General features: G+C 43.5%; 1 protein-coding gene across 1 annotated transcript in view; it reads right to left on the reverse strand.

The window, feature by feature from the left end:
• Nucleotides 1-25,057, reverse strand: part of LOC115097746 (uroplakin-3b-like) — a 56,662-nt gene extending 31,605 nt beyond the window's left edge. The window contains exon 1 of the mRNA XM_029613762.1: nucleotides 24,893-25,057. Within this exon, the coding sequence (XP_029469622.1) occupies nucleotides 24,893-24,956 (64 nt within the window). The 5' untranslated portion in view covers nucleotides 24,957-25,057. The remainder of the gene's footprint in view (nucleotides 1-24,892) is intronic.
• Nucleotides 25,058-26,241: the final 1,184 nt, after the last annotated feature.

The following is a 26,241-nucleotide window of genomic DNA, read 5'->3' on the forward strand; positions in this document are numbered from 1 at the left end:
GGCATGGATCCTCACAGCTGGATTCTCCTATCTGAGGTACTCCCACACTTGGTGCTCCTGAAGGTCACCCTGACCCTGCTGTTCTATGCTTTCCATCCCACACGTCCCCTCCCTACTCCTTCCATAACCGGCATCGGACAGAGAGAACATTATAGTACAAGATAAAAATTAAACAGAGCAAAGCCAAGAAGGCCCACAGAGCAGCAACGCCAAACTCAGCATCTTTGGAGGTTCCTTGTTGAACCCAAGCAGTCCTGTGTGTCTTTTTTGATTTATCTAAAAATTATAGTCTAGATTCTATACGACCAGCATTGGATGCAGAAGTTATTTTAAAGCTATTTTCTGTCACTGGTATTAGACAAGAAATTTGAGACTTTTCTAGCCCTGAGCAGCAACTTGAGAGTCAGCATGTGGGAACTCGGTGGCTTGCAAGTTCATCATCTTTTCCATTAATGGCAAACGAAGCATCATCTCTATTTTACCTTAATAAAAAAATAATATTAACTTTCAGTGTCAAGCCTAAATGTTTATTACTAAATCTCAAGTTAAGAATTTGTGAATGTCTGGATTACCTGAAGGGAATGAAAGAACAGTTCTCTGGTAATGGAAAAGATTATGGATTTACTTTACATTTTTCTTAAAACTGATGAAACATAAGATTAAGAACCCTTTCCTTCCATTCTCTACGGGGAAAAAACCCTATGAATCAGGCCCTATGAATTCTAGGATGAAAACTGGTCACAAGATATCCAATAAAGATCAATCAAAACATTTCCATAAGGTTTATAAGGGTAACTCTTTGAGTATTACTACTCAAAGGAATGAGTATAAATTGCTATATCATTGGTGTTAAAGTCCTGACAGACATGTCAAAATGTGACTCCTCCCCCATGACAGATGTTGACTAACTGCAGAGGGGAAGAGGCTCTATTATCACATGTGCCAGAGGAGCCCGACTATACAGATTTATTGGTCCGAAGTACTCTCTTGAGTCTACCAAATATCAGGCTGCCTTGGACCCTATAATAATTCTTTCTGGGTTACCTGGGGAGGGGGGGGGGTGTGTGAAATTACCCATTATGAAAGGAGAAGCTAAAAGAGTTATTCATATGCCAGTGGCTGCCGGGCAGAATATAGCCTGTCACAGGAGATCTCCCACAGCTCCCTCATAAGAACATAAGGCTTGCCATTCTGGGTGAGACCGAAGGTTCATCAAGCCGAGTATTCTGTTTCCAATAGTGGCCAATCCAGGTCACAAGTACCTAGCAGGATCCCAGTGGGCAGATAGATTCCAAGCTGCTTATCCCAAGAATAAGCAGTGGATTTCTGCAACTCTGCCTTAATAATGGTTAAACTTTTCCTCCAGGAACTTACCCAAACCTTTTTTAAATGCAGCTACACTAATAGTTTTCACCACATCCTCTGGCAATGAATTCCAGAGCTTTATTATGCATCGAGTAAACAAATATTTTATTAGTTTTAAATGTATTACCCAGTCACTTCATTGTGTGTCTCCTGGTCTTTGTACTTTCGAAAGAGTAAACAACTGATTAACGTTTACTCGTTCCATTCCACTCATGATTTTAAACGCCTCTATCATATCTCCCCTTAGCCGTCTCTTCTCCAAGCTGAAGAGTCCTAACCTCTTTAGCCTTTCTTCCTAGGGGAATTGTTCCATCCCGTTTATCATTTTGCTTGCCCTTCTCTGTACCTTTTCTAATTCTTCTATATGTTTCTTGAGATGTTGTGACCAGAACTTAACACAATACTCAAGATGAGGTCCCACTATGAAGTGATACAGAGACATTATGATATTCTCTGTTTTATTCTCCATTCCTTTCCTAATAATCCCTAGAATTCTGTTTGCTTTCTTGGCTGCTGCTGCACACTGAGCAGAAGATTTCAATGTATTTTCAACAATGTCACCTAGATCCCTTGATGGACTTATGGTTGCATGTATGGTAGAAAGCATACACAATGGAGTTCACTAAGTTCCATGTCAGGGGATTTTTACTATGATGTCCCCAAAATATGAGATCCCTCTGTCCAGAGGATGGGTTCAGTTTTAGAATATAAAAACATCACCTTTTCTATTTTCTCTCTGTAAACTTCATTCTTCTTTCTGATTTGGAATTTTATGGTCAATTGTCCTTCCTATTTTTACACATTGCTTGAACATGGCAGCTTCAATGCTATCTTATCTTGTGTTTTTCTGACTTTTTAATTTGTTGTATTTGTATTAATTTTCCATACAAAGATTTTACAAAAAAATGATAAAACATCAGATTCAGGGTCTGGTTTACTAAGACTTTTCTGCTATTCTCTTTCTATGGGTGGGAAAACAATTTAGTGAATCAGGCCTCAAAGTTTCTAGGAGGAAAAATGATTTTAAGTGCTATATTTGCATCTTCCCCTCCCACGTGGAAGGTTGGGTGAGTCAGCCATGGATGGGGTATACAGCAAAAATAAATAAATAAATAAATAAGGGGAGTGGCCTGGTGGCTGAGTAGAGTGGCAGTGGCCTGTAGAACCCTGGGTACTAGGTTCAAGGATATCCTGGAAAATCGCCACACCCTACCCCATCCATATGTGACTTTTGATCCCTGGGGGATTGTCCCAGTATTGCTTAAAAATATATATAAATCACACCAATGCCCTCAGTAGTAACTTTCTAAGTTTTTTTTGACAGGTGATTTGTAGGACCTTTATGACCGCAACTTGTCAGTCCTAACAAGCTGCATAGACCTTTTGATCCAACTTTATTTTAATTTAAATGTAATGCTCACTCGGAGTCAAAAATTCTTTTTCTCTAACATTTCCTTTAAAAAGTCATATTAAGTCCAACGGGGTCCAACTGGGTAAGAAGATGCACACAAACAATTTGTTCTCCAGGAGTTTAAACAATACAAATTACTTAGCTTTGTGTCACAGTCCATACATCACCCCTACATGGCCATGTTTCGAACGTATTCTGCATCAGGGGGTCCTCTAGGCAATTTTATAGTTACTCCTGATAATCCTTTTATCGCTGGGGCGATCTGATGCAGAATACGCTCGAAACATGGCCATGTCGGGGTGATGTATGGACTGTGACACAAAGCTAAGTAATTTGTATTGTTTAAACTCCTAGAGAACAAATTGTTTGTGTGCATCTTCTTACCCAGTTGGACCCCGTTGGACTTAATATAACTTTTTAAAGGAAATGTTAGAAAAAAAGAAAAAAAATTTTTGACTCCGAGTGAGCACTACATTTAAATTAAAATAAAGTTGGACCAAAAGGTCTATGCAGCTTGTTAGGACTGACAAGTTGCGGTCTTAATGGTCCTACAAATCACCTGTCAAAAAAACTTAGAAAGTTACTACTGAGGGCGTTGGTGTGATTTATATAGTATTTATCTGTCCTCAGAATTCCGAGGTATTTTTTGGGCTTGTTGTTTGATTAAAAATATATATGCCAGCAAGCTGACAATCTGTCTATATTTAGTCAGGGGAACGGGGTGGAACGCAGTTCCAGCACTTCTTGTAAGGCTTAAGAGGCAGAGCAGCAGGAAGTGTTCTGCTCCAGCCCCTCCCCTTCAGGCAGCCCACAGGGAAGGGAAGAGGAGGGGCCGACCCTGAAGCACATAGGAGCAGATTTTGCACATAACCCTGAAAACCTGCCCCTGCGCGCCAAGCCTATCTTGCGCGTATGTCCCGGGGCTTTGAAAAAGGGGTGGGGTACCGGTCCGGGGGTGGGACCGAGGCCTCCTTCATTGCAGCCGTGTCGGGGGAATGCTCACGCCAGAGGCAGGCGTAACTAATGCAACAAAGGTAAGGGGGGTTTAGGTAGGGAGTGGAACGGGGAAAGACATCAGGGTGTGCTGACCCTGATGGCTTTCCCCTTGCGTGTGCTGACCCCAGATTTTATAACATGCGTGTGCTGACCCCAGATTTTATAACATGCGCGCGGCTGCGCACGCATGTTATAAAATCGGGCGTAGATTTGTTCGCTGCTTACCCTGAGACAAGGGCAGCCACATGGAGAGTGAGTGTGTGTGTGTGTGTGTTCATACCTGGCCCTGGTCCTGCCCCTCTGCAGAGGTCAAACCTGGCTCTTGCCCCACCCATCTCACCCCTCCACAATTCCACTTTCTTTCTGTCTACAAATTAAGCCTTATCATTCTTATCCTGGGTTGCTTCTTGTTGTTCCCATACATATTTGTCTCGAGAGCACATCTTTTGCAGCAGTGCTTGATTGTTAGAAAAGGGTCCAAGAAAGTCTTTGCGAAAAGTGTCTCTGAAGATGTACTACCCCAGCAGTATCCCTTTCAGTGAGTCCACACTCAGGCTGTACCTGTCCATGGTGCATCAGTGGGAAAATTAGCTCTACATTTGCATTGTGAGAGGAGACAGAAAAGAAGAATTGTATGTTCTTCAACAGTTTCAAGTTTCCTTCAATGCGATTGCTGCACTAAACAAAGCACTTGATGTCATCAATGTCCACTCCTTTTTCTACCAGGTATTTGAGACAGGCTTCCACGTCAATGAAATTTGATATCTCACTCGAGGCAAGCCACATGAAGCAAGAGAAGTAATAAAATAGCAAAGCACTTCAATTCCAAAGTGGATTTAATAACGAATGAGTTTAAACATCTACCGTACCCCAATTTTAGTAATGCTCCACCTAATCGGAACTGGTTGGAGTTTTCACCGGTATCTGAGTCCAGTATACTAACTATTATACAAAAACAGAAAGTTTCCAACATTCCTTTTAATCCATGCTCAGGTTCTCTCTTTAAATCCCTAGGGCCCTTTGTTAGTAAATTTCTCTGTTCCATGATCAACCAGTCCCTTGAATCTGGTCAATTCCCAGACAGTTTAAAACAAATTTCTATACTTCCAATTATAAAAAATAAATCTAAAGCTCCCATAGACCCAAATAATCTTAGACCTATAGCATCATTACCCTCTCTGGCAAAACTCTTAGAATCTGTAGTTCTACACCAATTAACAGATTTTCTTTCTGACCACGACATTTTACATTCTAGACAACATGGCTTCCATAAGGGCCATTCTACGGAGACACTTCTCTCATTCTTTGACACTCTTCTACAAGGCTTTGACTCTAACACAGACTTTATCATGGTCTTCTTAGATATTTCCGCATCTTTCGACACTCTTGATCACCAGATTCTTATCTCAGGTCTTCAATCTATAGGTATTTCGGCTACTGTTCTAAATTGGTTTTCATCTTTTTTATCAGGCCATACTCAGCAAATTAACATTGGCAAGCATTCATCAGAAAAATACACAATTTCATCTGGGGTCCCACAAGGTTCTTCCTTTCTCCTATTCTTTTTAATATCTACTTGCTTCCTCTTTGTCACATTCTTTCTTCTCTAAACATACAATTCAAAATCTATGCAGACGACATTCAGTTTTTGGTTTCCTTATAATTCTTCTTGGTCTTCTACTCTTTCTATGGTGACTTTATTCTTGAATACTATCAACACATGGCTATCTCATAATCGCTTAAAATTAAACCCCTCTAAAACTGAAATAGTTTATCTAACGTCAATCTCTAGTTCTAATATTGGTCCCCCTTCTCACATTTCACTAAATGGACTAGCCATTCCAATTGTAAAGCATGCACCCAATCTAGAGATTATATTAAATTCAGGTCTATCCATGACACAAAACATTTCAGCAGTAACAAAAACATCTTTTTATAAACTTCAATTGTTAAAACGTCTTCGTCCCATGCTGTTTCACCATGACTTTCATACTGTCCTTCAATCTCTTGTCTTTTCCGATCTTGACTACTGCAACGCACTCTATCTAGGCTTACCTGATTCTACTATTCATCCCTTACAAATGGTTCAAAATGCAGCTTCACGTATTCCTTCTGGCACTTCCCTTAGAAAACATATCACCCCAATCCTCTTTTCTCTTCATTGGCTTCCATTAAAATACAGAATTCAATATAAAATCCTATCCATAATCCATGCTCTTATATACAATCCCTCATCAACCTGGTTATGTTCAGTATTACGAATATACAAACCAATGAGACATTTAAGATCGGTATCAAAAAATATTTTAGACATCCTCTCAATCCATTTAGCTAGGCTCAACATCACGCGAAAGAAAGCTTTTTCCGTGGCCGGGCCTATTCTCTGGAACGCTCTCCTAGACATTCTCCGTCACATTCCAAACACAGAACAATTTTAAAAATCCTTAAAAACTCATTTATTTCAACTTGCATTTAAAAACCTAGATACAAGATACTTATGATTAGAGATGTGAATTGTGTGCCCAATCGTTTTAACGATCAGGTTCGGATGGAGGGAGAAAAAAATCGGATCGTTAATATTTTAGTGAGGCCTGAGCAGATTAAAAAAACCCCACTCGACCCTTTACAAATGACTCCTTTGCTCTCCCACCCTCCCGAACCCCCCCAAAATGTTAAATTACCTGGTGGTCCAGTGGGGGGTCCCGGCGCGATCTCCCGCTCTCGGGCCATCGGCGCCATTTTGGCTACCACTGATAAAAATGGCGCCGATGGCCCGATAAAAAAAAACCCACCCCGACCCTTTACAAATTATCCCTTTGCTTCTCCCACCCTCCCGACCCCCCCAAAAACCTTTTACATGTACCTGGTGGACTAGCGGGAGGGCCGGGAGCCATCCCTTCAATCATACCCTCGGTGCTGGACTGGTTTCAAAATGGCGCCGATCGCCTTTGCCCCTCACTATGTCACAGGGAGCGACGGTCGCTCCCTGTGACATAGTGAGGGCAAAGGCGATCGGCGCCATTTTGAAACCAGTCCAGCACCGGCACCGAGGGTATGATTGAAGGGATGGCTCCCGGATCCCCCGCTAGACCACCAGGTACATGTAAAAGGTTTTTGGGGGGGTCGGGAGGGTGGGAGAAGCAAAGGGGTAATTTGTAAAGGGTCGGGGTGGGTTTTCTTTTATCGGGCCATCGGTGCCATTTTTATCAGTGGTAGCCAAAATGGCACCGATGGCCCGAGAGCGGGAGATGGCGCTGGGACCCCCCCCCCCCCCACTGGACCACCAGGTAATTTAACATTTTGGGGGGGTTCGGGAGGGTAAAGGATTGGTTTTAAAGGGTCGGGGTGGTTTTAGGGGTTGTTTTGGTGTGCCGGTTTTCCCGCCCTCCCCCCAAATAATTCCCGTACTCGATTTAAATCGAGGGAATTCCTATTGTATCGAGTCCCTTACCGATTAATGACGATTTTAAAATTATCGGACGATAATTTAAATCGTTAAAAAATGATTCACATCCTTACTTATGATCCATCACTCACATCACACATATTCCCCACCCCAAACCTGTTACATCCCCCTTCCCTTCCCCCTTCTCCACCCACCCAGTAATTTCAACTGCGGTACCTTAGGCACTTGATGTTTGAATTTCTTTTCTGATAATATGTTGTTAGTCTAGTTACGATTGTTATTTTATTTTGCAGATTTTTACATCATATTTTAATTTTTAATTTCATGTTTTTATTATGTATGTTTTATATTGTAAACCGTTTTGATTAAACTATGTTTGTAAAAGCGGTATATAAACACTTTTAAATAAAATAAATAAATAAAAGTGTTGAAGTCACATCTCCAAATGCACTACACACGTTGTACAGATTATGCGCTCTGTCACAGAATATGGCATGTGCTGCATCCAGTTCCTTCCTTGTGCTTTTTTGGGCCAGCATTCCCTTGATTTTCAGGGATATGATCATGCGATCAAGAACAACATTGTGCACTGAATTCAATGTTTTCATCACTTCCACAATGGAATTCTTTTCCTGGTCCAGTTCTTCAATGTGGGAGTGGAATATGCTCACGAGAGAGAGAATGTTAGTGCCAGAGTTGCTTCTTACTGAAGCCATCAAAAAATTAATTGAGCAGAGTAGGTGGTTTGCCTTGGGATAAGAAGAAAGACTTTAAAGTTGGAAACATCTGAAGCAGCCTTGAAATCCCAGGAAACAAGGATAACCAGCATGTCTTGCCTTGAGAGAGCAACACCCACAGAACTGAGGTTTCCTTCCTTTGTCATCTTGCTGGCATCCACCAAAAATTACATTGCATTTGTCACCAACACATGCCACACACTTCTCGAGCAAAATGTTTCTCTGTTAGCGTTTCAATAATGTCATCTGTAATTGTATATCACAGTCTCATTGAACGCGCTCTAGAGTTCTATCAGTTTGGTCTGCAAACCTCAGTTTTTCCAGTCAAAATATTGTGTGAGCAATAGAAAAGGTTTGGTAGCACCAGGATGGCTGCCATCCACGGCTAAACCATGCTTAGGTATGCCCTTGCTTTCCCGTACACTTAGGACACAATCATTAAAATGTGATGCAAGCACAGAGCTAACAATCACTTCTTTTGATGTCCATGAGCTCAAACATTTTCTGGCTCTTTCTGAATCAGGAAACACCTTCTTTAGCAAGACACAAGCACAGCCCCCATTGACATAATTGTCATGATGCACAACAATTTGGAAAGCAAATCACTTTCAGCTGCAGATGTTGCATCTTTCATTCCGCTACAAGGGAAGGGTTTACAGAAATGTCTGTTAATTTTGAAGATGAATGGTCTCCTTATGCTTATCTGACTCTATGTGAACTTGTAAATAACCAGCACCTTTTTTTTTTTTTTGCCACAGAGATATAAGTGCCAGATTTGCAAAAAAAAAAAAGAAAAAAGAGCACTCTGCTCCCCTGTCATCTTGGACCTTCTGAACACATGGAAATTTTGTCCTCACTTCCTCAGTAAAGGGATGCTTGCCTTTCGGCATCTTATTCTATTCTCCAGTGGATCATAGATTACTAAGCTGCCACCTCCTCCTTCCTCAGTCTCTTTCTTAAAGGAAGGAACTGCTTTTAAACTCAAGTGAAGCAGTTATATTATTAATAGTCACTTCCTAGCTAACCTGGGTCTTCTTTCTTTCTCTTAACAGAGGAAGCAGGGGAGCGAACCTGGGTGGACAGATCTCACTGCAGTAGCCTTACAGGGACACAGAACAGGTGCAATGGCCCCAGAGAGGACAGCAAGTGAGCGGAGATTTCCAGAGGGAGGCAGAAAGGAGATTTGCTCTGCCTCTGGAGTCTGCTACCTCTCTCTCGCTCTCTCGAGCACTGCCATGTTTCCAGTCTTACCAATAGGCAGGAGATGGTTTTCCATATCGTGTGGCTAGGTGAGTTGATCATGGCCACATAAAAGGATTATCCCCCCATGAAAAAGAGGACATTTGCCTAAAAATAAAAAATTCTAAAGGACACACCTGTAGGAGCCCAACAGGAGGGACATGTCATCTTGAAGGGGCGCAACTTAATGGACCTTCGTGGAATGAGAAAACTGAAACCTTCTAATTAACACTGCCAGCAGTGAATCGCATTGAAACGCACAGCCATCTTGAATGTACTAACATTTGAACCACAATGGCATGCACTACGCAATTACGTGCTTACGTACTGACATTCGGTGGAACGCACCACCATTTTGTAATTCTAATAGTTTGTATTGTATTAATACGATCATCGCTATAAAATGTCTAACCCGTCAATTAAATGACGAAACAATAGTCTGATTATAAGCTACACCTACTAGAAAACCACGCTAGAAAATGCTGGTTCAGCGATTTGTAGAACGCATGTGTAAAAGATAAGAAATGTAGAATGTATAAGAGCCAGCTCCTGAAGGGGCGTGGCATGCAGTTGTACTAAGCCATTGTCTTAGCTGCATCTTGCTGGCAATAAAAGTCTATCTTTACGGATCAGTTGTCTGGGCCTCCTTTCTGACTTTTAGAGACGGTTACATTTGGCGAGCCTCAGCCAGGAGGTACCGGGGACGCTATTTTAGCCCCCCAGTTGGTCCGGTAGTTTGGTGGTGGAGCGATCCCCCAGACTTACCTGGTGAGTGGCCACCGCTGAGTTCAGCGATCAGGTTTCTGAGGGGACCATTCCACGGAAATTCTCCTGAGACCTCTGGGCCGGTGATCCGGGAAAAAGGCTTTCGCGACGATCGGAAGAGCTGTGCAGGCGAGTATTTTGGGGAAAAATAATAATAAGATAAGAACTAGAATTAGAGATTAGATGGAGCTAAATTACTAGCCGATCCGTCACCAAGCGGATCGAGGGGGCCTTGATCAAGCCCCGCGTAGTGGTTAGTAGGAATCCCGCTCTGAAGGCCACGCGCTTGGGAATAAAATTAATAATACGTATAGACTAGCGGGAATAGGTTTCTTGTTGTGTGAAAGAGAGTGAAAGGTCTCGCAGTTCTAGGCCGGGCGACCGCGTCCTAGTCGAGGCGAGTGTGATCCTTTTGTGTCTGGCGGATACGGACCCCTTACCTATCCGTCTTCCCTTCCCTCCTTTGTCTGTGATTCTATCCTAAAATGGGAGGGGGCGGTTCAACTCCATTAAAAGTTATGACGGAGCATTATAGCGAAGTGTTTGATAGACATAAATGCACGAAACCCGGAATGATTCAACGATGTACCCATAAGTAGCCTAGTCTGTGTGTGAATTGGCCTTCGATAGGAACTTTCGATTTCCAAACTGCCACAAGGGTCCAAAATATAGTAATTAGAGAAGGGAATCCGGGTTGCCCCGAAGACATACCGTACATAAATACTTGGATTGCAGTCATTTTAGCTCCTCCGTCATGGGCAAAAAAGTTAGTAGAGGGAGCCGCCCTCGTAATGGTGGCTCAGGCACATAAAATGAAGGACCGGAAGTCCCCAAACCGGAAGAGAAAGGAAAGGACGGCCATCTTGGATATCAGAGAAGATACGTCATCTGCGGCGGCCATATTTGTAGTGCAAGGGAATCAAGAGACTCAAGAAAAAAAAGTTAAACCTCTGCCGCCCGCAGTGCCGTCCGTACTGACAACCGAATTAGAAAATCTCTTGCTGCCACCATACGTTCCCAGTTATCCTCCATTGTATACCTCGCCACCGACCCCCGCCTATGAGCGAGTTGATCCAAAACCCGGACCGTCACACGAAGTACGACCCGAAATTGAGACGGCGAAAATTGAAGACGGTGGAGAGCCGTCCGTTGCAGACAGCACTCGTAGCAAAACTCAAGCCGCGAGTTTACAGTTACCAATTAGGGAAACTTCGACAGTAGTGCCCCTGGCCCCGACCGAAGAAAATGAATATCGCACTACACAAACTATAAGATTATTCACATATATACCTTTTACTTCTAGTGATCTTTTTAACTGGAAACAGCTTGGCCCCTCTTATGTTGACAAACCAGATCAGATGATAGATTTTTTATCTGGAATTTTTACAGCCCATAATCCTAATTGGGCTGATATTCGACATTTAGCCTCCATCCTTTTCACCACTGAAGAAAGACGACAAATACAATTAAACATGGAAGAGTCAGCTCGAGAGGGAGCCGGGTCAGACGGCAATCCGGATGAAGCAGTGAGGGAATTCGCCCCGCTTGTAGATCCCGCCTGGGATTATCAGACCTCAACTGGACGAGAGCGCATCGCAGCTTATCAAAAAGCTTTCCTTGAAGCGTTGAAAAAAGGGAAAAAGAAGATCGTAAACATGGGCAAAATCCAGGACGTAGTGCAGAGAAGGGACGAGACTCCCGGAGAGTTCCTGGAGCGTTTGATGGACGCCTACCGCCGATACAGTCCGTTTGATCCTGAAGATCCCAAAAATCACTCTATCATAGTAATGAGCTTTGTAGGACAATCCTGTCCAGATATACGCCGGAAATTACAGAAGGCAGAGGGATTTGAGGGAATGACTATCAACCAGTTAAAGGTAATGGCAGATAAGGTTTATGGAAACCGAGACACAGAAGGAGTAAAGAAGGATAAAAAAGAATGTGGTCGAAGGTTAAGAGAAAGTGTTAGCTTGTTGGCCGCAGCTCTGGAAGAGACTAATTTTGGAAACCCAACCAGGCAATATCAAGGATATCCTGGATACAGAGGGAGAGGCAGATCGCCATCTAGAGAACCATTTAGAGGAAGACCGAGTAGAGGAGGACCGTTCAGAGGAGGAAGAGTGCCTCTAGGAATGAATCAATGTGCATATTGTAAACAAGAAGGACATTGGAAGTCTGATTGTCCGGAGAACCCGCAACCAAGGCGGGAAGGATATACTCCATCTAAATCAAAAGAGGCTGAGTGGCAAATGGCAGTGGATGAAACATCTGGCGAAGAAAGTGATGCATGACTAGACAAGGAGAATCTTCCCCTTGATCCATTGGTGGAAATAAAAGTGGGAACCAAAATATTTAAAGGATTACTGGATACCGGAGCACAGAGATCAGTAATGACAACTGCAATAACCACACCCACATCAAAAAGCATCTCCATTGTCGGAGCTTCCGGAAAACCATTGGCAGCTCCCCTCCTTCAGAAGCGACAAGTTCGGGTGGGAGGGCAATTAGTGTCCCATCAATTTCTTTACGTCCCAGGATGCCCAGTGCCACTCATAGGGAGAGACCTTCTCTGCAAGTTGAGAGCCAATTTACAATTTGATTCGAATGGTGAAATCAAAGCATCCTTCGCTGATAATCCAGTTTCTCTTATCTGCCCTCTTCAAGAAGAGTGGAGACTACATCTCCCCATTATTGAAAGAACCATTGAACATCGATATGAAGGCAACACACCCCTTAATGAGAAACGAAGGCAACTGATGGATAGTGTACCCCAAGTATGGTCTGAAAATAACCCAGGAGGATTAGCTATCGATGCTACCCCTATATGGATAGAGATGAAACCAAATGCACAGGTGATCAATCAAGCTCAATACCCCATTCCGTACATGGCCAGGTAAGGAATTCAAATGCACCTGCAAAGACTATTTGATTTGGGTATCCTCCGACAAATTTGATCTGCTTGGAACACTCCTCTATTGCCTGTAAAGAAATGATTATCGACCAGTGCAGGACTTGAGAAAAGTGAATAACCAAGTAGCAGATCTAGTAGCTCTCGTGCCAAATCCGTATTCAATCTTGGCTCAAGTCTCTCCTAAATCCAAGTGGTACAGTGTGATTGATCTCAAAGATGCTTTTTTCTCCGTTCCAGTGGCGGAGGAATGCCAGAAAATTTTTGCCTTCACTTGGGAAAATGCCCATACTGGAATAAAGCAGCAGTACACATGGACTCGCTTACCTCAAGGGTTCAAACATTCACCTACTCTATTTGGTGAGCAACTGGCAAAAGACTTAAAGATGTATCAAGTTATGTATGGGCCAGTCATACAATATGTGGATGACCTTTTGTTGTTTAGAGAAACTTATCTTGAATGTGCAGCATCCACCCTCCACTTGTTAAAGACTTTGTACTCCAAAGGATATCGCGCAAGTAAAAAGAAAGCACAACTTTGTGAATTGGAAGTAGAATATTTGGGTTTCCAAATCCGTGAAGGCACTCGTTGTCTTGGAATCTCTCGCACTAGTTCTATAAGAGATCAACCTGTACCTACTTGTAAAAAAGAGCTTCGAGCGTTCCTTGGAGCCACAGGATACTGCAGACTGTGGATTGCAAACTATGCAATTATTGCTCAACCCCTGTACGACAAGCTGCGAGGTAAAGAAGCAGAGTCCCAACCCTTTCAATGGGAAAGACACGAACTAGCAAACTTGCATCAACTGAAAGAAGCCTTGGTCTCACCCCCTGCGCTAGGACTACCGGATGTGATGAAACCATTTCATCTGTTCATCGATGAAAAGAAAGGAATGGCCATTGGGGTATTGACTCAAACTTTAGGATCATGGGAACGACCAGTTGCATATTTGTCAAAAGGAATGGATAATGTCGCAAAAGGATGGCCCGGGTGCCTTCGAAGCATCGCTGCTGCATGCTTATTGATTCCAGAAGCTGTTAAATTAACCTTTGGACAAACTTTACAAGTAACAACTCCTCACACTATCCAAGGACTACTAGAAACTCATGGACCAAAATGGATGACCAATTCCCGTCTTGTAAAGTATCAAGCCTTGCTATGTGAAACCCCTGAAATTCAAATACAAGACAGTAAGAACTTGAACCCTGCAACTTTATTGCCAGCACCCAAACCAGTTGCTCACAATTGTGAAGAGGTTATGGCTACAGTGCACTCTAGTCGACCCGATTTGAGAGATCAACCCTGGCAAGGAGCTTGGACTTTATTCACTGATGGAAGTAGCCAGGTTATAAATGGGACCCGGGTCGCTGGATATGCCATAGTTTCCGAAGATGACATTATAGAAGCCGAACCTCTACCTCCAGGAACATCTGCACAAAAAGCTGAACTAATTGCCCTTACTCGAGCTCTGCAGTTGGCAGAAGGAAAGACTGTAAATATCTGTACCGATTCTAAATATGCCTTTCTCACTATCCAAGTACATGGAGCTCTATATAAGGAACGAGGATTTCTAACTGCCGAAGGAAAGCAGCTGATCAACGCATCCGAAGTACATGATTTACTAAATGCAGTCTGGGCACCACGAAAAGTAGCTGTCATGCATTGCAAGGCACATACAGGGAAGTCGGATCCCATTGCACAAGGAAACCAAAGAGCAGACAAAGCAGCGAAAGAAGCAGCACGGGAACAACCATTTCAAATGACAACAAGAGCATGCCCTCTCTTACAATTCCCAGATGAAAGACCTGTCTACTCCACAGAAGAAAATGAATGGGCGCAGAATGAGCAGCTTCACCAGCAAAGCGGTTGGTGGATTATACAAGATGGTCGGATATGGATACCTGAAGCTATTGCTTGGACTATAGTTAAAGAAGCTCATAATAAAACACATTTTGGCCGAGACTCATTAGCAAAACTGCTGGAGAAAACGTATTACATCAACCGAGTTACTCAGTTAACAAAGCATGCAATCAACCAATGTGTCACATGCGCAAGAAACAATCCTCGGAGTGGGCCTGGTCCTGCCCCAGGACATATCCTACGAGGAACTACACCATTTCAAGTTTGTCAAATTGATTTCACTCACATGACTCCTTCAAAAGGATACAAAGCTATGTTAGTAGCAGTCTGTACGTACACTGGATGGATTGAAGCTATACCTGCACGAACTGAAACAGCTAAAGAGGTGGTGTCACTAATTCTTCATCAAATTTTGCCACGCTACGGACTACCAAGACAGATAAATTCTGACAATGGACCAGCTTTCACCAGTGAAATCACTCAACAATTAAGCAAAATTCTGGGCATCAGGTGGCATTTGCATTGTGCCTGGAGACCACAAAGCAGCGGAGCAGTCGAAAGAGCTAACAGAACTTTGAAAACTCAAATAGCTAAATTGTGTCAAGAAACAAAGACCAAATGGCCAGATATCCTACCCTTAGCTCTACTACATGTTCGATGCAGTCCAAGAAAATCTGGTCTAACACCTTATGAAATGATGTATGTGAGACCTCCACCACTTCCATCTTTTCCTGATTCCTTGCAGATCCAAGGAGAAATGTCTCTCAGCAACCAACTAAAAGGACTGTATGACACAGTTGTTGCCATCCGTAACTATACTTGTGAGACTGAACCTTTAATCCTACTTACACCAACTCATCAATTTCAAATTGGAAATTCCGTATGGATAAAAGAATGGGATGACTCTGATTTCCTCAAGCCGCGATGGAAAGGCCCATATACTGTGCTATTGACCACTCCTACAGCCGTGAAAGTCTCTGGATGTCCATCATGGATACATTGGACTCGACTTAAACCTGCCTCTTCTAACTGGCAAATCTCCAGGATTGGGGACAACAAATTAAAATTCACCAGAGGCAGGCCAAGAGTTACCCCTGAGTAAAAGACTCAAGTGAAATACTGGAAAATACTAACGTGTCTATTTCTTTCCTTCTTTGCAGGCACAGTAATACATGAATTCAGCTCTCCTTATCACAAACTAAGTGCTAGATGACCATCTCAAAGGTTCTAGAGATGGTATATCACCATAGCCTACATCCTCAGATCTATATTACTTCTGACTCTTTCCTTCGATTGCCAAGAATTCTACGGATCCTAATACTAATCTCATGTGCAACAACAACATCTCTTAAACTTCCCTTGAGCAAGAATTGCACCGAACGTATCAAACAAATATGTACTACAACTCAAGATGGATTTCAGCTTGTTTCTACAATCATACATCAATCTCAACCTCCACCATCTTGTACAGCACAGCCTGCCTGTGCTTTAAACACAACGCAGGGATATCAATCCTTTCATCGATGCCTACTTGTTGACAAAGTCATTTGCCATTCTCCGACCACTCCTAAATACTACAATATTACCCTGACTGCTGGGTTGCCAAAGAGTCCCACAACTAGCATCATACCAGATGGAGAAGGAATCCTGTATTATATCAACTCCACCAAGATCCTCATGGGAGGAGGATCTAGTGTTACACTCACCTTTGATGCCTGTGAAGCAATTGATAAACATCCCAATGCACTCCACTGTGGGTCTCAATCATGGAAAGAATCCTATGTTTCAAACCATAAATATCTCTGCCCATACAATCGAGTAGCTAACCCATCCAACTGGCTGCCATGCGTTGGGGACCTTACACTGTCTGGATGGGCCTTAGTGTGTGATTATACTGGTGGAGGATACCCAGGTGGCCAAGGAGTAGGTAAACTAGTGAAAGAAACTGGAAACATCGTTTCTTTGGAATGGCCAATTAAAAATGAAGGATCCCCATGGCAGGATACCTGGGGATTTGGAATCGATGGAACAGGAAGAGATCCCATGACTTACATCACGATCACGCAGCGGAGAGACAAACCACGTCCAATTATCCATCAAACTACTGTAGTTGGTTATCAATCATTCTTCGATGAAATATCCCAAGTGACTGAGGAATTACAGAAGCACACAATTTCACATCAAGCAAAGAACATGTTCGTGAATTTGGCCGAGAATATAGCTCTCTCTTTGGAAGTCAAAAATTGTTTTGTATGTGGAGGTACAAAAACGGGAGAGCAGTGGCCTTGGGAAGCCAAAGAAGTATTCCAATCTGACCTCAATGCCTTGAATACAATTATAACCTATAAACGAAAGAATAGTCCATATGAATGGGCTCTCCAGACTGATGTCATTGGAAGACAGTGTTTATCACGCCAATATTCAAAACTGTACAGGGTACCTATTGGAAATTCCCCGTATACAGGGGTTCTTACGGTTACAACAGACAATCGTACATGGTGGCAGACAGAGAACTTCACCATACCTACTTCTTTTTGGACTGAACCAACTTTAAATAAAACATGGACAGTTGCTGGAACACCTTCAACTTCCTTCATAGCCCCTGATGGATATTATTTTGTATGCGGTCGAAGGGCTTATGAACAATTACCCTCAAATTGGTATGGAACATGTTTCTTGGCAACGATCCGCCCAAGTTTCTTCCTTTTACCAATCACAGCTGGCGAAACACTAGGAGTCCCTGTATATAGTCCAATGAAGCCAAACAGACATCGAAGGAGTACTAAAGTTCCAATAGGAGATTGGACTGATCAAGAATGGCCACCTGAGCGCATTGTACAGTATTATGGACCTGCTACATGGGCAGAAGATGGATCATATGGATATAGAACCCCTATCTATATGTTAAATCGTATCATTCGACTCCAAGCGGTACTAGAACTCTTAACCAATGATTCTGCCCTGGCTCTCACCATTCTAGCCAAGCAGAACACAAAAATCATTAGAGCTGTGTACAAAAATCGGTTGGCCCTGGACTACCTTCTAGCTCAGGAAGGTGGTGTATGTGGAAAATGTAATCTTTCCAATTGTTGTTTACAGATTGATGATAAAAGCAAAGTCATCGAAGAAATCACTGATCGAATGGTGCGACTAGCTCATGTTCCTGTGCAGACCTGGACCGGAGTTCTTGACTGGACAGCATCATTGCCCAGCTGGCTGACCTCGATTCCAGGGCTGAAAGAGCTCTTTATTCCTTTGTTACTTCTTTTAATTTCTTGTATTTTATTGCCTTTATGTCTCCCTCTTATCTTTAGGAATTTACGCTCAATGATTGAAACAATTGCTGATCGGAGAGCAGCAGCCCAGATCATGATGATGAACAAATATGCTTCAGTTTCAACATTTCCCTCATCAGATTCATCTGACACAGAAGATGAAAATTTTGACACTAACCTCTAATGCCTTTAATGTAACTAATATACCTGGGCCACCTTGTTTGTTGGGGTAAGTCGGGCTACAAAGGGGGGTGCAGCCAATAGGGCCCATCCGTCTCAAACCCGTGAAGAAACCTACGACCTGGCAAACATATTAGGGCCCTCACTGAGTGACTTTTATACTAATTTCGGTTTGTCTTTCAGTTACCTCACAGATGAAAGTGATACTTGCACCTTCTAAAGAAGTTGAAGTATCAAAGGGGGGAATGAAGGAGCGCAACTTAATGGACCTTCGTGGAATGAGAAAACTGAAACCTTCTAATTAACACTGCCAGCAGTGAATCGCATTGAAACGCACAGCCATCTTGAATGTACTAACATTTGAACCGCAATGGCATGCACTACGCAATTACGTGCTTACGTACTGACATTCAGTGGAACGCACCACCATTTTGTAATTCTAATAGTTTGTATTGTATTAATACGATCATCGCTATAAAATGTCTAACCCGTCAATTAAATGACGAAACAATAGTCTGATTATAAGCTACACCTACTAGAAAACCACGCTAGAAAATGCTGGTTCAGCGATTTGTAGAACGCATGTGTAAAAGATAAGAAATGTAGAATGTATAAGAGCCAGCTCCTGAAGGGGCGTGGCATGCAGTTGTACTAAGCCATTGTCTTAGCTGCATCTTGCTGGCAATAAAAGTCTATCTTTACGGATCAGTTGTCTGGGCCTCCTTTCTGACTTTTAGAGACGGTTACAATCTTAAAAAGAGGACTGCTGGTAGCCCTAAAACAAGCTAACTTGGAATTATTTTATTTTACTAAGAAAGCCATAAACTGGAAACTGTGAGGAAGTGGAAGGTTTTTATGTCTGGGCGTGCTATCTGTGATGGGGAGATGGTGCTTAAAGAGGGTAAAATTGAGGAAAAACTTGTTCTTTTTTTTAATGTACAGGGGGTTTTCAGGAAACCTTCCGATGAAGTGGCAGACTATTAGTGGATGAAAGGAGGTGGAAAAGGTAGTCACTGGAATAGTACTTGAGAATATTGTGCAATAGGTGGCATTATTCATGAAGAGGTAGTCAGACAGGTCACTGGGGTGATGGCTCCATGGAGAAAAAACATCAGCCAACACCCTCTGACTCACAGTAAGTAGTGTCTTTATCTTTCTTTATTCTCTAACTTTCTGAAACACAGAAACAAGCTCTCTGGGTACGCCCTTAACAGGTGGCCTCTTATTGTGTAAGAGCATCACAGGGCAGTTTAAAGGCCCCAGATGAGCAGTATGAGGTGTCCGGTAAAACATACCTTGTTAAAAAACACATTCCTTCATGGGGAGGGAGAGAATATTTATGATTTCTGGACTGTTTTTTTTTTTTAATGCTGTAAAGGAAGTGCTCCTCCCATTATTACCTGCAATGTAACAACTGAACCACAGTATTGGGTTGCAGAGGAGGGCATTGTACAAAGAAATGAAGTAGAAGGTATGTGAGACTCTTAAAATGATCTCCTGTGCCACTGCACATGATACTGCAGCAAATACACAAGGACAGCCTTTGAAATTTCTGTTTAGAAAATCTTAAGTGTCAGTGTTTGTAAGAGGAGCTACACATTTATCCACCAGTGCAAGCTTCCCTCAGACACGTGCAGACAGATGCACACACACACTCCCAACCACAGAACAGGAATAACACAGACAACAGCAGTACGAGCTTCCCCTACACAAAGACCCACACTGCCCCACCACAGAGCAAGAACAGCACAGACAACAGCCGTACAAGCTTCCCCTACACATAAAGACCCACACTGCCCCACCACAGAGCAAGAACAGCGCAGACAACAGCTGTACAAGCTTCCTCTACACATAAAGACACACACTGCCCCACCACAGAGCAAGTACAGTGCAGACAACAGCCGTACAAGCTTCCTCTACACATAAAGACCCACACTGCCCCACCACAGAGCAAGTACAGTGCAGACAACAGCTGTACAAGCTTCCTCTACACATAAAGACACAAACTGCCCCACCACAGAGCAAGTACAGTGCAGACAAGCTTCCTCTACACATAAAGACACACACTGCCCCACCACAGAGCAAGAACAGCGCAGACAACAGCAGTACAAGCTTCCTCTATACATAAAGACACACACTGCCCCACCACAGAGCAAGTACAGCGCAGACAACAGGTGTACAAGCTTCCTCTACACATAAAGACACACACTGCCCCCCCATAGAGCAAGAACAGCGCAGACAACAGCCGTACAAGCTTCCTCTACACATAAAGACCCACACTGCCCCACCACAGAGCAAGAACAGCGCAGACAATAGCAGTGCAAGCTTCCTCTACACATAAAGACACACACTGCCCACCATAGAGCAAGTACAGTGCAGACAACAGCCGTACAAGCTTCCTCTACACATAAAGACCCAAACTGCCCCACCACAGAGCAAGAACAGCGCAGACAACAGCCGTACAAGCTTCCTCTACACATAAAGACACACACTGCCCCACCACAGAGCAAGAACAGCGCAGACAACAGCCGTACAAACTTCCTCTACACATAAAGACCCACACTGCCCCACCACAGAGCAAGAACAGCGCAGACAACAGCCGTACAAGCTTCCCCTACACATAAAGACACACACTGCCCCACCACAGAGCAAGAACAGCGCAGACAACAGCCGTACAAGCTTCCCCTATACATAAAGACCCACACTGCCCCACTACAGAGCAAGAACAACGCAGGCAACAGCAGTACAAGCTTCCCCTGCACATAAAGACACACACTGCCTCACCACAGAGCAAGTACAGTGCAGACAACAGCCGTACAAGCTTCCTCTACACATAAAGACACACACTGCCCCACCACAGAGCAAGAACAGCACAGACAACAGCAGTACAAGCTTCCTCTACACATAAAGACACACTCTACCCCACCACAGAGCAAGAACAGCGCAGACAACAGCCGTACAAGCTTCCTCTACACATAAAGACACACACTGCCCCCCCACAGAGCAAGAACAGCGCAGACAACAGCCGTACAAGCTTCCTCTACACATAAAGACACACACTACCCCACCATAGAGCAAGAACAGCGCAGACAACAGCCGTACTAGCTTCCTCTACACATAAAGACACACACTGCCCCACCATAGAGCAAGAACTGCGCAGACAACAGCCGTACAAGCTTCCCCTACACATAAAGACACACACTGCCCCACCACAGAGCAAGAACAGCGCAGACAACAGCCGTACAAGCTTCCTCTATACATAAAGACCCACACTGCCCCACTACAGAGCAAGAACAGCACAGACAACAGCAGTACAAGCTTCCTCTACACATAAAGACACACTCTACCCCACCACAGAGCAAGAACAGCGCAGACAACAGCCGTACAAGCTTCCTCTACACATAAAGACACACACTGCCCCACCATAGAGCAAGAATAGCGCAGACAACAGCCGTACTAGCTTCCTCTACACATAAAGACAAACACTGCCCCACCAGAACAGGTATAGCATGGGCAACAGCACACACACACAAATACACCCAATCCTACCACAGAACATAGACAGCCGTAATGCAAGTTTTCCTCACACAGACACACTGCCCATCACAGTACAGCTATAACACAAGTAACAACACACAAACACACCCACCCCACAGAATAAATACACCATAGTAGCAGTGTAAGCTTAAGACACACACACACACACACACACTCACATACACACACACACACACAAAGCCACACCTCTGATCAGGTACAATATGGGCAGCAGCAGCAGCTTCCCTCAAACACCCTCTTTGGGATGGGAGTTGATGTTAACCATAGTCATTCAACCCTTGGTCTTTCTGCTCATCTTAATTGGCTTTGGTTGTGATGGTGTTTTTATGACAGACATCTGTCCATTAGCAGCTAGATTAACCTCCCTTCACCTGTAAAGTGAGATCTTTTGAAATTGTCCCTAGTGTTTTCAGTATTTTCCCTTGGGTTAGATACACGTGCAGAGGAAAATAATCACCCAAGACTCCGTCATATACATATAAAGCTGCAAGGATGCATGCTAAACTATTCCTCCCTAGAGACAAAGGTCTAAAAACTCTACCATGGCTAATATTAGTCACTGTACTGGAGTCCCAAGGGTAGCACTGGTCCCAGAAAGCTTCCTCAGGCATGTGGGAGGTCCTCAACATAGGTGCACAGCAGCTGAGTAGAAAGAGCCATGAGAGGAGAGGTCTTGGAATGAGGATGAAGGGAGCTGACTCCGTAATAAATCTAAGGAAATATTTCTTTACAGAAAAAATGGTGGATGCATGGAGGAGCCTTCCAGAGGAGGTGCTAGAGACAAGGACAGTGTCTGAATTGAAGAAAGCATGGGACCAGCACAGGGGATCTCCGAGGGAGAGGAAGGGACTATGACGCTGTGGATGGCAGTCTGGATGGGCTGTGTGGTCTTTATCTGCTGTCATGTTCTGTATTTCTAGAACTAACTCTTCAAACCCTACACAACCAGCAGTAGAACAGATGATAAATAATGGATTCACCCTTTCCATCAAGATAAACAGTTCCATTATAAAATGCATCCACTTTCGTTTAGTTAGGATTTCTTCCAGTCACCATCCTTCTTATTGTTCGCGATGGTTTCTCAATTACAAAACAGAGCAATATGTGCTCAAATCATTGTGTGTGCCTGATGGGACATGCCCGGCCATAGCAGTTGAAGAATATGCATTAATCTGTCATCTTCTACAGAACTGTGGTGCAGCCCATGGCACGCTTAGGGTATCGCTTTCGGGCTTGTGTGCTCACAGACTTGCAAACTGATCAAAAAGGCAGCATGGCCACTAGCTTGGCACCCAGGGTAGTCGCCTTTCTTGCCCACCCCTTGCAACAGCCCTAAGCCCACGAACTGCATTCTGTGGACACAATTAGTGCCACCCACAGCTTGCTGCAAAATAGCTAAATGTACTAATGAAATATATTTTAAAACTCTCTGCCTTTAATCACCTATTTACAAATCAAGCACTTATAAAAACCCACCTAAGATGACTAACCAGCTCTTATGAGCTGCAGTATCTGCAGGCGTGATCAGTTTTAGAAAGAGACTAGGATATTCTAAGGATGTTGATAAGTAGTCTTTGGAATTACAGATTTGCAAAGTGCCATTGTTTCCCAGTTCTTTTCTAATCTGTGCAACAAGCCAACTTTGAATAGAAAAGCAGGTAAATAGTGCCCTTTTCAGTGTTATGGGTGCAGTGCATACTCCTCGGTAAAGTGGCCTCTTTTCAGAGTCTGGAGTGCTTTTATTTAAAAAAAAAAAAAAATTAAAATAAAAAAAAAATATATATATATATATATACACACATATGACCCTCTTAAAGAAGTGTGTGGCTTCCAAAACATTTTGGAGGGTTTAAAAGATTGAGAATCTGAAGTCTTTTGAATATTTTTTCCTGATCCGTGAGAGCAGATAGCTTTCGATAAAACTCAAGATTAGATTTGTGGCCCTGCTGTTCCTGAAATGCAGTGACCCAGGCCAGGCAGGCAGTGCCTGTAATATGGTTTTGCAATCAAACTATTAATTAAACTAATAAGACACTGTTAATTAACAGCCTTATTAGGCAGTACTGCCAGTGCAGACACCCTACTAGTAGATAACTGTTATGGGCTCATTATATACCTACCTTCTTTCTGCTTTGTCTGATTAACATAATTAATAAACCAGTCTTTACCACATTTCATTTCAGATTTGTGCAGAAAAAAAGAGAAATACCCCAACCCTCATATTTAGGATAAACTGTTCAATTCTGTAGTAGCTCACCTGCGCTTTCTCACAGCAGACAGCACCACAGAACCTTCTGCTTATAGCACTGTTACTTCTGGTTTTAAATCAAATAGTTAATTAAGCAAGGATAAGAAGCCAGTCTCCAGATAGCATTTTAACCAGGCCACATTCGGAAGAGAAAGTTGGAAAAGGCCTTGCCCATTGGGGGGGGGTGTTTGATGAATTGGGCAGGTGCATTCCAGATCTTTTTAGGTTAGGCTGAACCTCTGGGTTCATGGTTCAGCAGTTTCCTCTGCTCTTTTGGGCTTCCAGCTCAATCGGAACCAGCCTCTACTGTGCTACAGCACCAGGAGCCTTAATTCACAAATATCAAGAAGGGTCAGGGGTTACCCTATTTTATATCGCCTTCCACCTGCTGCAATGGTTCTCAGCCAGGACTCACAAAACACAACTCCCTTCAGAAAGCAGTCACATAGCTCCAAACTCTGGCTGCCAAGTATCACTCACTGAGCAATGTCCAGGGCTCCCCCTCCCTGGGGGCTGTGAATACTGCCCTCTGCAGTATAAAACCCAGATCCTCTACGTGGCTGAACGTGGCTCTTCTTCCAGATGCATACAGTGGAGGAGCAGCCTGCTGGGTAGAGCAGTGGGCTACAAACCAGGGAAGGCAGGGTTCAAATCCTACTAATGCTCCTTGTGACCTTGGGAATTCACTTCACCACCCGTTGCCTCCGTAAGCCCCCTGGGCCCAGGGAAACGCCCACAGTACCTGAATGCAGTCTGCTTTGAAGTAGCTGACTGGTCAGGAAAGGTGGAATGCAAACAACATACAATATTCACCCTTTCTGACGGTCTGAGACCCTCACCCCTTCTTGCTGATCCTGCCTCTGTATATGGAGATTATCAGCAGCCACTAAAGTCAAACCCAGCGACAGTCCCCTAAATGAAGGACAGATTCTATCAGGATTACCTGTGGCAGTAGGGACGGCAGCCACCAGCAGTAGCACCAGTGAGAGCCTCATAGCTGCAGCCATTTCCCCCTCTGTACTGGACAACAGCAGCAGGACCTGCTTCCGAATGATATTGGGCTTTCCTCTTGCTCCCTGTGCCTTCTGCCCCTGTCTCACCCAGTGTCTGATAGTTACCAGGCTCTCTCTGGTTCTCCCCCTCCCGGTGGAAAGAGCTGCTTTGGGTAGGGCTAGAGAGGGAGGTCCAGAGGCTCTAGTATGACTGCATGGCCTGGGGTCCTGCCTGCATCCTCCCATCCCCACCTCTGAACCGACGGCATTCCTTGCATGTCAGGGATTATAAGGGGGGGCCTGGCACTGACAGCGCCTTGATCTGACAGATTTAAGAAAGGATTTCACCTGCTAGTGCTTTTATATGTAAATATGACTTTCTTTACCGAGTCACTTGCCTTACACCCACAACAGAGAGAGAAATCTACAGTTTGATAGACAAAGTTCAAATCGACACACAAACCAATGAGCTGAAATCTAACTCAGCAGGTATCAATAGAGAGGAACAGAAACAGAGGCCTGTGTTCCACCACCAATGCTAAAATTAGATAAGAGAAAAGCAACAAGATTGTTGGCTACAACTGATACTGTTAAAGGTTCATGAATGCTTAAATGCTTAATGTCTTGACACTACTGCTGACATTTCAGGTTCTGAGGGTGATGATATTGGTATGTCAGCTGCTAATATACAAAACCCTACATAACCTAATACACAAAACCCTACATAACCAAAATATGAAATGACTAAATAACTCCTTAGTCTTCCGCAACACCAATAGACCAACCCGTCCCCAATACTCAGCAACCTTAAACACACCCTCACCCAGACTTCCCCACTATATCTCCACCAAAGAACGAATCCTCTCCATTGCAGGCCCCACACTATGGAATACTCTACCCCCTGACCTTCGACAAGAAACAAGCCCACAAAAATTCAAACAAAAACTAAAAATCTGGCTTTTCTTACAAGCATACACTTAACCTGCTCTTTAAACCCCCCACTCCCCCCCACCAGTTGCCAATATCCGTAAACGATGTAATTATCTATGTTTTTTGTAAATAGTTTACCCCAACTCCCGTTACATATATAGCCAATCCAAACCCTGCAAGCTTCTAATATTTGTAAACTTTTGTTATTATCTATGTGTCATGTATATAGTTCACCCCTTGTTCCTGCCCCCTGCAGCTACAACTCGCTGTTTAATTCCATTGTTTTCTTTGTAAAACATATTTTGCTATTGTTATGTTTTAATGTAAACCAATGTGATGTAGCTAACGAATGTCGGTATAGTAAAAACTT

This window comes from Rhinatrema bivittatum, chromosome 8 (genome assembly GCF_901001135.1).
Source record: "Rhinatrema bivittatum chromosome 8, aRhiBiv1.1, whole genome shotgun sequence".
NCBI lineage: Eukaryota > Metazoa > Chordata > Amphibia > Gymnophiona > Rhinatrematidae > Rhinatrema > Rhinatrema bivittatum.